This window comes from Lissotriton helveticus, chromosome 9, assembly GCF_964261635.1.
Source record: "Lissotriton helveticus chromosome 9, aLisHel1.1, whole genome shotgun sequence".
NCBI lineage: Eukaryota > Metazoa > Chordata > Amphibia > Caudata > Salamandridae > Lissotriton > Lissotriton helveticus.
Window position 1 is genome coordinate 969,838,537 of NC_136070.1, and position 14,713 is coordinate 969,853,249.

Genomic DNA, 14,713 nt, shown 5'->3' on the forward strand with positions numbered 1-14,713 from the left:
AAAATCTGCTCGAACTCTGAATAAAAAGCTCACGCGGACACCGCAGGGTGTGCCAATGCCCTAGGATTAATTAAGGTGAGTACCCGTAGCCAGCTATGTTGCCAGGCCCAAGGGAATATACTTTCTGCGTGTTTCTCCTTCCCCCCACCAATTGCACAAGTCAGGAGGGAAGCCAGATGAAGCGTGAAAGGGAAATGTGTGAGGTTAAAAGAGACTGTAACAGGGAAAGCGCGTGAGGAGGAAAAAAAAGAGGTAAGACGACAAAGCAAATGAAATGTGAGGTAGGGGAGAATAATCAATAGGGCGTGTATGTGTAGCTGAGGGAGCACAGCCAATGGAGACACAAGGAAAAGGAAGTCTGCAAGGGGAGATGGAATAAGTTCAGTGAGTAAGAGGAGTTAAAAGACGAAATGTGTAAGGGAGGATAAAGAGAAAAGTTTGTGAGGGGGAGGAAATGAGATGTGAAAGTGGGCGATGGTCGAGACGAGAGCAAGGAAGGTGTTGAGGGTGAACATGGGAACCCCAGGGGCGGGAGGATGCCTGGGGGAGAGAAGTCGGGTGGGGGCTTGAAGGGCACGTGAGAAGAACTGGGGGGCGAGCCACATGGAGTTTGTGAGGGAAGATGTTACTGCGGGGCAGTCTGGAGGAAGGAATGAAGTAGGGTGTGGGGTGCTGTGAGACTTAGAAGCAGGGATTGGAGAGAATAGAGGCTCCCCGGGGGGTGGCAGTGGGGCACCCGAATCCTGCGAGGAGCGCGAGTCGGGAGGGTGTGTTCGTGCGGGCAGAGGAAGTGTCTGAGCCAGTAAGAGGAGAGTGCAGAGGAAGCGTGTGAGGGGAAGAGGAAGCCTGCGAGGGAGGGAGCCCGTGAGGGGAGAGAGGAGGAAGGGGGAGGGTCAGGAAGCGCAGCGGCGGCGGCAGCAGCAGCGGAGGAGGAGGCGGCGCTCACACACTGCGCCACTGGGAGCACCGGGCACGGCAGACGGTGGCAGGGGAGATAGCGGGTCCCGGGCTGGGTGTGCACGGGGCGGGGCGGTCGGTAGGCGGCGCTGAGAGCGGCCGAGGCTCGGGCTGTTCCCCGGGCTGCTGCTGCGGTGTCTCTCCCCTCTGCGGGTCTCAGCGGGTCTCTGTGCTGCGGGTCCCGAGCTCGGGGTCCCCTGTCCGGCAGGAAGCTGTGGGGGCCGAGGCGCAGGATGGGCTGCACGGTGAGCGCCGAGGATAAAGCCGCGGCCGAGCGCTCCAAGATGATCGACAAGAACCTGCGGGAGGACGGCGAGAAGGCGGCGCGGGAGGTCAAGCTGCTGCTGCTGGGTAAGGGGCCGGGGATGCTGGCGGCTGGGTGAAGGGACGGTCAGTGGTGGCTGAGAAATGTGGCGCAGGGTGCCCACCTCACCCCAGGGCAGGGTGATTGGGCGAGGGAGTCAGAGGCAGCACGGCCTTGGCTAACGGTGGCGTGGATGTGTCGCTGGTTGACAGCCTAGTTTATGAAGATGAGGGTGGAGACAGGAAAAGCGAGAGGCCAACTTCTTGTTTCAGGGCGCAGAGCAGGCTGGTGTTTCTATTCATATAGTTATTTAGTTATTTTATGCGTTTTTATATAGCTCGGACTTTACCCGAAGGTGTCAGAGCGCTTCACAATAGGAACAGTAATGATGCATGAGGAGAATATCACAAGTGAACAAATTACAAAAGCAAACGTAAATTACATGAGGCAAAAGTGACAATTGTGAGCAAACAAAATACAAGAGGCAGCAAGCGGTGCATTGCAGGAGGAAAAAGGTGACGTGTGTGCAGGTTACAAAAGCGTACAAAGTACCAGTAGAGGTATAGTACTGCAATAAATGGCAGACACTCAAACACAAGAACAAACGTTACGTAGGCAATGGTGGCACTTGTGCAAGTATCTAAAGCAAACAAAATGTAAGAGGTAGCAAACAGTGTGTTACAAGAGAAAAGTGACGTGTGCATGTTACAAAAGAGTACCAAACACAGGTAGAAGGATAATACTGCAATAAATAGCAGACACTCAAACTATAAGAACACACTGGGAAGGCACTTACATAGTCATGGAGAATAGAACTAGGGGATGGGCTACTGTGTGTGTGGGGGGGGAGGGGGGAGGGGTACAGCATATGGGGCCCCTTGGCTAGAAGAAAGGGGAAGTAGGCTGCTGAACTCAAAAGGGGCAGGGACGGAGGGTGCAAGCAGCCGTTTCGGCTCCTGTGTAGGGGAGTAGCAACATTCAGAAGTTGGTGGTAGCTAAGGGATTGGGTTACAGTGGCCCACTATAGGTTTTTCCTATGCACTTAGCCCACCCACCCTACCCAGTGTATATAGGGAATGGGGTTGCTGCTCCTCAACCGAAATCCTCCTCCTCCAAGCAGCGCCCCCTGTACTCATCCGTACCTTCTTGTCTACTACTCCTTCTAGCTCCAACTCACCGTGTCCATCCAGGCCCAGCATCTTCTATTGCCGCACATCTCCTGGACAACTCTGCTTTCTAATCAACAATCACCCTGATGTCCAAACACCCTCCTGTCCACCTCTGAACTGCTTTCTCTTCCTCCAGCCTTCCTCCATTCTATTAACGTCATTCATACTGTCTAACCCAGCTCTTTCCTTTTTTTCTGAGTTACACACTACATCCTTTACACACTCATTTTGTTCTCCCCCCACAATGTTAATCATACCCCACTGCACCTCATTCACCATGTCCTCCTGCTCTGTAATCTCTTACGTTCCATTATCTGCCCAGTCATCTATTAGACAGTTGCATACATCTTCCCACCAACATTTTAATTTTTCGGCCCAGCTCATCATTTTGGCTAGTGTCCACTTCACCACCCTTAGCCTCCAGTCAGCTGTAACCATCCCCTGTTCCATTTGATCTAACTACATGTGCCCGTCCACCTGCTCCCAGATTCACCTGTACCATGGATTACAAATGCCAGATGCTCTCGTCCTGTCCATTCTCTTCCTCCTTCTCCCCTTTACAAGTCATGTGTCTTTGCCATAGTAACCATTCATCTTTCCTCCTATACCCGTCTCTCATCGTTTCCCCAGCCACTAAACCTCATATACATACCCTTGTCATCTCTCCTTCAAGTGGTGCTGAAGGGAATCTAATGTCGATACTGAAATGTATTCATCCTGGAATCAAGCCATTCCCCATATTTATAAGTGGACCCATAAAGTCTAAGCAAGGGAGGAAAGTCACGGTCGGAAACTCCCAGCTGAGACGCAGAAGCTCCGTCTGAGCTTCAGTGAATCTTTGGCAAAGAACAGTAGAGACCATCGGTGTAGACAAATCCTAGAATAACATTCAGTGCCCTCTCTTGAGATGCACCAGCGCCCTGAGTCCAGGCCATGCCCTGCAACACAGGCGCTCTTTGAATTTCAGGAATCCTGCCATCCCATTCTTGTAGGTTTGATCATCTTTTCAACAGGTTTGCTTCATGTTGTCATTTGCTAGTGGAGGCCGGTGGCTGGGTTGTGTTACATGTATCCATGGTGTGTTCCTGATTTGTTACATGTATGTATCACATAATCCATCCTTTTATGCATAAATCTGCAGATTATGTAAAAAAAAAAATTCTAGCTCAAACAGATCAAGAGTAACTAAAAGCTGAGCGGGTCATGTTGCGTACAATGAAAGGCCCTCTTCGAAAGTTGTCTGGTTACCTTTTTTTTAAATTTACTGCTGTTTTTTTGTGTTAAATTGATGGCAAGGTTAAGAAACCTTTTCCCAGGCAATGTTAACGTGTAAAAATGACGAAATTAAATACCAAAAAAACACAACTTTTTGCCACATACCTTCCCTTTTCTCGCCATATAATTAAATGAAACCTGCTGCCTAATCCCCAGCATGTAATTCCGGTTGCCCTGCATATATTTTAGTGAAACCTATCAATGATATTTTCAGAAATGTGTACAAGTCATGATTTTTAAAGTTTGGAGTGAATAAATGTTGCGATTCCTCTTGGAAACCCCCCAGAAATTGACCATCCAATTAAGAGTTCTCTTTCACATTGCATTTGTGTTTGCTTTGAGGTTGCAGTATAATGTGTAAATTGTCAGCTCTCCTCCTGGATAAACACTTCCTGTTTTAATTTTCTTAGTGTGTTAACCCGCTGTTACCCTAATCTTATCTTTGATTTATGGTTTCACATATTTACTCTTCTCTGCCGAGGCAGAGGGCGTGCTACCTCGGAAAACCATCTCCAACGAGGGCGCTTTGAGAGTTTCAGAAACCTCGTGTTTTTATCTCATTCTGAAGGTTGTCGGGTTTTGTAATACATGCTTGAGGTTGTTTCTCTGTTTATTCCATCGCGGTGCTTTCCTTACAGCCATTTCTGAAATCTTGTCTACTTAAAATACAAACATTCAATTAAAATATCCATTCCCGGGCATTGGAGCTGTTCGCGAGCGAGAGTCCATTGAACCGATAAAGCAGGGCAGGGGAGCTGTTACCAAGGGGCCACTCAGTTAATACGCCAGGGCAGTGGAGCTGTTGGCAAGGGGGCACCTAATTAATAAAACTGGGCAGCGTAGCTGTTGGCAAGGAGGTACTGAATTAATAAAACTGGGCAGTGGAGCTGTTGGCAAGGGGTGCCGAATTAATAAAACTGGGCAGTGGAGCTGTTGGCAAGGAGGTACCGAATTAATAAAACTGGGCAGTGGAGCTGTTGGCAAGGTGGTGCCGAATTAATAAAACTGGGCAGTGGAGCTGTTGGCAAGGGGGCACTGAATCAATAAAATAGGACAGTGGAGCTGTTGGCAAGGGGACACTGAATTAATAAAACTGGGCAGTGGAGCTGTTGGCAAGGAAACCATAAAATAGGGCAGGGGAGCTGTTGGCAAGGGGACACTGAATTAATAAAACTGGGCAGTGGAGCTGTTGGCAAGGAAACCATAAAATAGGGCAGGGGAGCTGTTGGCAAGGGGACACTGAATTAATAAAACTGGGCAGTGGAGCTGTTGGCAAGGAAACCATAAAATAGGGCAGGGGAGCTGTTGGCAAGGGGGCACTGAATTAATAAAACTGGGCAGTGGAGCTGTTGGCAAGGGGGCACTGAATCAATCAAATAGGACAGGGAAGCTGTTGGGAATGGGCCACTGAATTAATGAAACTGGGCAGTGGAGCTGTTGGCAAGGGGGCACTGAATTAATAAAACTGGGCAGTGGAGCTGTTGGCAAGGGGGCGCCAAATTAATAAAACTGGCAGTGGAGCTGTTGGCAAGGGGGCACTGAATCGATAAAATGGGGCAGGGGAGCTGTTGGCAAAGGGTCACTGAATTAATACAACTGGACCGGGGAGCTGTTGGCACGGGTGCACTGAATCAATAAAATAGGGCAGGGGAGCTGTTGGCAAGGGGGCATTGAATTAATACAACTGGACCGGGGAGCTGTTGGCACGGGTGCACTGAATCAATAAAATAGGGCAGGGGAGCTGTTGGCAAGGGGGCATTGAATTAATAAAACTGGGCAGTGGAGCTGTTGGCAAGGGGGCAATGAATTAATAAAACTGGACAGGCGAGCTGTTGGCAAGGGGGCGCCAAATTAATAAAACTGGGCAGTGGAGCTGTTTGCAAGGGGGCACTAAATTAATAAAACTGGACAGGGGAGCTGTTGGCAAGGGGGCGCCAAATTAATAAAACTGGTTAGTGGAGCTGTTTGCAAGGGGGCACTGAATTAATAAAACTGGACAGGGGAGCTGTTGGCAAGGGTGCACTGAATTAATAAAACTGGGCAGTTGAGCTGTTTGCAAGGGTGCACTGAATTAATAAAACTGGGCAGTGGAGCAGTTGGCATGGGTGCACTGATTTAATAAAACTGGGCAGAGGAGCTGTTGGCAAGGGGGCACTGAATTAATAAAACCAGAAATTGAGCTGTTGGCAAGGGGGCACTGAATGAATAAAACAGGGCAGTGGAGCGCTATTATGAGACCACTGAATCAATAAACCAGGACAGTGAAGCTGTTGGCAAGGGGGCCACTGAATTAATAACACAGGGCAGTGGAGCTGTTGGCAAGGGAGCACTGAATGAATAAAACAGGGCAGTGGAGCTGTTGGCAAGGGGGCACTGAATTAATAAAACTGGGCAGTGGAGCTGTTGGCAAGGGGGCACTGAATTAATAAAACTGGACAGTGGAGCTGTTGGCAAGGGGGCACTGAATTAATAAAACAAGAAATTGAGCGGTTGGCAGGGGCCTTTGATCTGATGAACCAGGGAAATGGAGCTGTTGGCAAGGGGCCATTGAATCGATTAACCAGGGCGTTGGAGCAGTTCGCCAGAGGCCATTGAATTAATAAACCACAGCAAAGTAGCTGTTGGCTGGGGCCAGTTAAATCTATAACCCAGGGCATTGGCGCTTTTGCTAAAGAGGGTCGCATTCATGATATAGGAAACATCCTTTACTCCGCATGCCTCACAACGCATGTCATTACCCTGCATTTTTTACTCCGCAAAAACTTTTACAATGCAGGGCTTTACACCGCAAACCATTACAACGCATCCCCCCTTACAACGCCCCAGTGGAGTTAGATTAGTAAATTGCGTTGTAATGGACAATGAGTTGTAATGGATTGCGTTGTAAACCCCTGCGTTGTAAAAGTCTTTGCGGAGTGAAAAACGCAGGGTAATGGCACGCGTTGTAAATGCGTGCAGAGTAAAGTGAGCTATTCTGATGATATACCAGGGTTAGGGAGCCTTTGGCACGGCGTAATTAAATCGCCTAGCCTGGCCAGATATTGTTATCCTTGTGATCACAGAGCTGTACTCGGCAACCATCTGATAAAGGAAACATTTCTAACATGGCAACATGCAGAGCTGCATGTGAGTCTGCAACTTACCTCCTCCTCGAAGTGATAGCCAAGGCGCACTACTTTGCCCACTGATTTGTGTTTCCTTGTATATGTTTTTTTTTTCTCTCACAGATCGTGACGACCACTTAAGTTTGACAGAGAATATGCTTTAATATTGTGGGACCTGTTGTAAAAAAAATGTTTCTACATTTTTCTTTTTTTCGTTTTACATGCGGGGAAGTGCTTTTTGCAGCATACAGATTAAAACACTGTTTAATTAATGGTGTTAACATACTATGCCATTTAAATTTTAGTTTACACCGTCAATCTAAGAGTGACTCATGGTCGGGAGATCAACGAGCAAACCATTTTTTAACGTTTTATTGGTGATGTGGTGCTAGGGCGTTTTGTTATTAATTATTTAAATTCTTTAAGCAAATAAATCCACTTAAAGTGACACCTGCTACAACTGTGCCTTATAATGAGACCCCTTTGTGGGGCTGCCAGTTTTAACTGGAGCTATTAAACCCGATACAACAGGAATGACCCTCTCCTGCCCGCAGAGTTCTGGGAGGATGGGTGGTCTTATGCGGGAACTGTAGTGTGGCCAAATGGTGTTGACAAACCAAAGGTGCATGAACTCCAATATTTTCCATTCGTGTGAGTACTTGTAAACTGGAGAATGCCAGTTTGAAGCACTTTTATAAAACTATGTGCAAATCAGATTTATGGAACAACGTGATGTCTTTTCATCAGATGTGGCCTGTCGCCATATCATGCTGTCTGTGATTGTTTTTTGTTTTCACTGTACTGCGATCTCTGATATTAAGCAAGAGAGGGTCTTCTAGTATTTTGTTACCTTTTGTAAACTTTTGTTTTACCCGTGTGACTCCCACATATTTCAGTGAGCTAGATTTGTTGCAAAGAAATAAGGCTGTCGCCTGTCTCCCACACACTTTTAATTAAAACATTGAGTAGGCTGGGGTGGACGACATAAAAAAAAAAAAAAGCAAATTTCGTTAGAGTTGGTGTTCTTTTTTCCACTATCTGAAAATGAGCTACTGCGTGTGGTCGAGTCCCACTGAAAGGAAGAAGCTCTGCAAAGTTGTGTTGATGAGTTTGCTTTAAGTTAACCGCGCCCAAGAAAATTGATTGACCACACGTCTGTGCACCGTTGGATCTGTATTCTGGTTTTTAGTAAATGCAAATAAGTTAAATCAGTTTTAGGAAGACCTGGAATAAGTTTTGGGGAAAAAAGGACAAGAAAGCAGGAGGATAACTTTGCGCTCTGTAAGGCAGGATCACCCAACCACCAAGGGGGGAGCAGGCTTGGTTATCAGCTAGGTGGCCACACTAGGTTACATTTTAGAGACCTTTCACCAAAGTTTCAGGTGGTCTTAACATTTTGCGTTTGTCACCGACTAAGGGTGAATTTGGAGATCCCCCCTGCATCTATGTGTGAAGATAAGCTGGAGTCAGGCGTGGCAGTCATTCTCCACCATTAAAGCTCATGCTTCTGAGACCAGTGAAGGTGAAATCTGCCCCGGTGACATTGGTTCACGAGTCCTGACTCAGTCTAGTAGGTGCCCAGCCTCAAACGTGTGGCATTGTGATTGTGGACCTAATTGACCCTTAAGGATCTCTCCAAAGTTTTGTTCTTTGATCATCTGGAACCCAAAAAGTGTGGTAGATGTGCAGCCTTGTCAATGAAGGTTGGAGTTCTGATAACAGGTGGGCACTCTTACAACATCTGAAATTAGTATGTAGCTCCACTGCTTAATTTGTAAATAAATTGATAAGTGCCAGGGCTGGAGTTTGCCGCCAGCACTTCCGAGCGTTGGGGGTTTCCCAATGCCAAGATTGCTAGCCTTAATTCCATTTGACTGGCAACCCTTTCTTTTGTACTGTAATGTTTTGCCGATGCAGTTTCCTCCTGCTGATATCTGAAGGAAGTTGCGTGGGCGAAAACCCCAGGACCAAGAGCACTATGTGAATCTCTATATGGGGCCTGTGTCCCAACTCCATTTGTCCTGTCCCCACCAACACTGCTTTTGCTTGCAGAGCAATAAAAAGTGTACCTTACCACACACATTAAGCAGTCCTACTACTGTTTGCTGCAAGTAGTTTTTGAGGTAATACCTTAGCCCATGTAGTTGCTTAAATTTATTAATATTTGACACTGTGTATATGTATGTACGTGTGCATGTATATATGTGTATATATGTATGTGTATATATATATATATATGTATGTATGTGTGTGTGTGTATATATATACATATATATATATATATATATATATATATATATATATATATATATATATATATATATAAATATTGCATACACTTCCCATTGCCTGTGTAGTTGCCCCCACCAGTTTTATAACTGGCCCAGCGAGTGTCCACTCCCTAAAATTTACATCACTGGGTGCATTTGCCTAAAGACTCTGAGAAACTGCATGTTTCGACTCGTAACGAGACTCCGACTCATTATAAGCCGGTCCCAGTTTATAGGACATAGTGCTTGCGTTAACGCAAGCCGGCCATCCTGAGGCATGCATTTGTAGACCCCGCTGTCCTGGCTGCTTAGTTCTTGCTGTGAAAGGAGTATGTGGTTGCTGAAGTCTGACTGACCGGCTGACAGCTGTAGAAGCAACCTTGGCATTGTTCATGGAGAGTGATATTTAAATTCTGTGTGATGATGGTTTATATTGCCTTTTGCATTCTTACATTTTCTGTTGTCATTGATCGTTTGAAGTGTGAAGTTTCCAAGAAGGGGTGGAACCAGAAATCAGATACTCGGACACATCAAAGATAGCCATGCGCAACATGGCATTGAGCAATTTATCTCCCCAACTGCCACTTCACAGCTTCATCGGGGGAGTGCTGTCACCAGTGGGTTTAATCTGAAATGCGAAGCTCATTGGTCTTTGGTCAATTTTTTCCCTCCCTTATTCAAAATATTTCTTCAGTGAGTTTTGTTGTGTCTGTGCGGATTTTAATTGTTTTGGTGCATGGGGCACAGGGATGCCCTTGAAGTTGTTTTCCAAGGTTCATGTGGTGCTGCTAACTTAAGGGCTCCTTTCAGATCCGAAGTAACTGACTGAATGTATTATTCATACAAAATGACATGGAACTTCTTGGCACTTCAAAAAATATTTTTAAAAAAGGCCTCTAGGTATATCTGCTACACACTCTGGCCAATCTTACAAGCATTGGCTGAGTCCCTTCCATTGGCATTGGCCACGGACTTCCTCATTCTAGGCCCAAATCAGCTGCCACCGCCACTTTGTTAGGCTTTAATTGCTGCTCCTCTGACGAGATACTTGTCTACCTCTGGCCATGCCTGGGATTGGCTGCCTCTCCGTTGATCCCGGGCGTTGACTGGCTCCTCCTAGGCCCAAGGCATTGGCTGCCTCCTCCACAATTTCGGGGTTTTGCTGCCTTCTCCTGAGCCCTCACATTGGATAACTCTGTGAAGACCCTGGCCATTGGCTGATCAATCCTACATCCAAGACCCAATTGACCCCCACTTGGTCTCGGGCATTGTCTGCCTTTTCATGGACATCAACATTGGCTGCCTTTCCCGTGCTCCCCAGTAGTAGCTGCCTCCGGGTCCTTCTGGGCCCCAAGCATTGGGCGCCCCCTGCTGGACCCGGTCCCCCAAGCATTGCCTACCTACTGAGCACTATTTATTAGCTGCTCAAGCGTGGATGTAAAACAGTTGCTGGCTGGGGTGGAGACTATGGGTCTTGGTGTGAGACAGGAAGTTGGTGCAGTTGTACTTTGGTGTACCACATCCTGACTCGACACAATGTATGTCACTACATCCCGGACAAGGCAAACGGAGGCCTCAAAAGGGGGTGTTTCCCACATGCAATATAGATTAACTTCCACATCCCCACTCCCACGGCCCCTGCTAATCAATTGTTGAATCAATGCCACATTATCCAATTTTCTTAGTTTGGTGTCATAGCCCCTAAATTACATTTATCAAATGCTGGTTTGGCTTTAAAAATCAGTGGGGCTGCTTCAAATCCATTTTTTTAAACATACACATTCTGATGTTCTCCCATCACATGCAATCAACTTGTCACAACAACGACCATAACAATTGATACAAAGTTAACTAACTTACGCATAACATTACTAAATTACGCATAACATGAGATCTATCGATGATCTTGAAACGCCAGTTGCAGCTCTTACGCATGGACAGTTGCATTATTTTCCTCTCAATTACAATCTTAAACAGCACAATTCACCTTTTAAAGGGAAAAACTACCTGTTCATGTCCAGGAAAGTAAGATGCGAACCCCTAACAATCATCTGTTGATATCTTTGCATGAAATCCCTGGCTAGGCCCAGTAACATCGAGCATGAACCGCATACTACAGTGCTGCAACCCAGAAATTTCCTGCAATGAGGCAGGCTTCCGTCAGCAAGGAAAAAAGGCCGAGACCTCATCGCACAGAGCACAACCATATTTATTTCAAACATGTAACCAGAGCAGCAAACAAATGGAATGCAAGTCAAGATGGCATTTGTATTGCTGCCTGTTATGTAATATAAAAGCAAATATTTAAAAACGTGCCCATGTCTCAAAGCCACTAACACCGTAAGAATAAAAATGTGGACATCTATCAACGTTTATTCTAAATTTTTCACACCTGTAGAAATTCATGTTAAAAATCACATTTCCATAATTTTCTGTATATCTGAAAGATTTTAGTTTTCTGTTAGATGGGTCTGGTAGATTACTGGACTAATGCGTCCACTACAGTGACCTGAGTTTGACCTCATGGGCACAGGTTCAAATCCCAACCGCCCGCTCAGCCTTTCATCCTTCTGAGTGCCATTGAGTTGGGTAACAATAAACATCTGTTATTCAGCACCAAGATGCTCACGGGTAAACACACACTTTACAAATGCATGTTCTAGGCATACAAGGATGTCTTAAAATTTTGTGGACCAAGAAAATTGAGGTTGGAGTGTGAGTAGCACAGTGGCAGAAAATCAAACCTATTTTGTACCTTGCTCTTATTTGCATGTGCCAGACTTTTCCCTAGATCTTACAATAGCAAGGGTCTTGTAGCAGTATCGGAGGTGAGTCCTTGTGTGTTCCATAGTATTCAGGATGCCAGGCACGTTTGCAGTGAAAAGTTCATTCGCTGTGCTGTGGAACTTGGCTGATCAGTCAGTGATTGGTTTACGGGAGGTAGTGTGATGGTTGAGAGTAGATTTAGGATGTATTACACAAATAATTATCTTCCCCTCCCATTCCCTCCAGTCTGTCCTTTAACTTAAAAATGGTGAATCCTTTAATGGGCACCTGTAAAATTGTCTGTCTCTACTCCTCCCACTTCACCTCACCCTCCGGTGCCTGTGATTCACAGATAAATACATATGAAAGAAAATGTGTTTATTTCTCTCCTTCATCTAGAGATCATTCCTTTTTATCCATTTAGTGAAGAATTTCTGTCTCTAGGAAGGGAGAATAGTAATATCCTGGATCAGTCATTTGGATGGCCACTCACTGATCGTCCTGCATATGAAAATGTTTGTGTGTATATGTCCCTTTTCTTCCTTTATCACTGGTCGTTTATCCTCAGACCAACTAGTTATCCGATACTTTTGTATTTTAGAATTTTTTTTTTATAAAGTTGACTTTCACCTGATTTCGTGGAGGGGTTTGACGTTAGTATTTTTTTTCTTTATTCTGCTGCTTTCCCTCTCAAACCTGTGCCCTCCTAGGACACCTCGACTTGTATTGAATCCTCCATCTTTGCCTCTTAAGTTATTGCACCATTCTAGGCCTTTGCATAGTCACATCCTCGGGTCTTTTGTCCTTTCAGTAAATGATCGAGGGATCCAGAGCTTGAACTGCTATATTGCTGCAGGTTTCATCTCCCTCAAGTGCTGCAGGCTGCAGCTCCTTCAAGTGGGCTTTTAATTAGAACATCAAAACAAAAGGAGAGGCAGGGTAGTAGGATACTCTTACACCCCAGCATCAATCTAGTAAACAAAACAAGAGTATTCCAAGGCAATTATAGAGACCATCAGTAAGGAGCAAAGAAACGACTTCACTTAAGGCGTTTTAAAGAAAGCCCTCACTCACCACCTAGTGATGACATGCTTCATCATCGGGCCCCACAGAGGGGACCTAGCATCCCCTCTGTGTGCTGCAACGCCAGATCTACTGCGGAGCGGGTTGGTGGGTAAGGACAGTGCTGTGCAAAGAGTATTAAGTGAGTGATGTGAGGTTTAAAAAAGTCTGTAGTGTATCAAAATAAATTTTATTAGGATCACTAAGGACTTATAAATAAAATGATGTGTAGGAAATATGTCCACAATTATTCAAGTGGTAGTTTCCTAAGTCAGTCGACATGTTTCAGCCACGAAACGGTGTAAATTTACCTGGCATTCTTCAAGACTTGGTGTAGATAAACCCTGGCGGTATGGACTCTCTAAGGTCCACCCTTACCTAGGGACGTGAAAGTGAAAATAAATAGTGAAAAAGTGCAAGAAAATTAGAAAGAAAAAGCTGGACCCCGAAGAATCTTCGGGGTCCAGCAGAGGGTCGCTACAGGTATACCACGGGTGCCGAGCGTCGAGGGCGGTGTGCCAATTACGCCTCCACCCCCCTCCTGTGACCCATGGTGTGAAACCATCACACTATCAAAGTGCAGAAACCGTAAAATTGGAAGCCTCCTAAACCAGGAGTTATTAGAAAGACAGCTTTTTCTTTCTAATTTTCTTGCACTTTTTCACTATTTATTTTCACTTTCACGTCCCTAGGTAAGGGTGGACCTTAGAGAGTCCATACCGCCAGGGTTTATCTACACCAAGTCCTGAAGAATGCCGGGTAAATTTACACCGTTTCGTGGCTGAAACATGTCGACTGACTTAGGAAACTACCACTTGAATAATTGTGGACATATTTCCTACACATCATTTTATTTATAAGTCCTTAGTGATCCTAATAAAATTAATTTTGATACACTACAGACTTTTTTAAACCTCACATCACTCACTTAATACTCTTTGCACAGCACTGTCCTTACCCACCAACCCGCTCCGCAGTAGATCTGGCGTTGCAGCACACAGAGGGGATGCTAGGTCCTCTCTGTGGGGCCCGATGATGAAGCATGTTATCACTAGGTGGTGAGTGAGGGCTTTCTTTAAAACGCCTTAAGTGAAGTCGTTTCTTTGCTCCTTACTGATGGTCTCTATAATTGCCTTGGAATACTCTTGTTTTTTTTTAATTAGAACATCAACAGACTTAATAAATGAACATACTTAATACGTTCACCTAAGGATGTGGACAAGGCCAGGGGTCAATTGGTGTATGTACTATTGCTAGTATCACGGCTGCGTTACCCTTTTTGTCAACCGGGAAGTGCAATCCTGCGAGAAATGCCCTGGCACCCACCTGAAGCCAGAGCACGTCATAATCTGTTTTGGGCTACACACTAGAACAAACATTGCAAAACAATGCCGTACTTACTATAGTCGGCAAAACTAAACGATCTGGTGAATTCCGCCCGCACCATAACCCTGCTCTGATGACACACATTCCACCAACAAGGAATACGGACCATCATCCAAATATTTACTAAAACTACCTGTTCCAGAAGTTCCAGTGACTCTACCATAGCCCTATGAGTGTTTGACAGTAGATAACTCTAAAGCCATTAGCAACGCCCTAGGCATTTCCAACGTGCTGCCAATGGGATCATGTGAAACATGCTGCATAGAAATTTAGCTCATCCCTCGAGTTTGGTCATCTATGTAGGCTGATAGTGGTTGAATGTTATTGACTTAGTTGATTTAATATACAAGAATCTTTACTGATGTTGCATTTAACCTCTTGTGTTTGATAGATGTTCAAAGCTAACACTGTTAGTCATGA

The 14,713-nt window shown here is 45.5% G+C and overlaps 1 protein-coding gene across 1 annotated transcript in view; it reads left to right on the plus strand.

Moving 5' to 3' along the window:
* The first annotated feature begins 848 nt into the window (after positions 1-848).
* GNAI2 (G protein subunit alpha i2) overlaps positions 849-14,713 on the plus strand; it is a 465,915-nt gene continuing 452,050 nt past the window's right edge. The window contains exon 1 of the mRNA XM_078661258.1: positions 849-1,308. Within this exon, the coding sequence (XP_078517384.1) occupies positions 1,191-1,308 (118 nt within the window). The 5' untranslated portion in view covers positions 849-1,190. The remainder of the gene's footprint in view (positions 1,309-14,713) is intronic.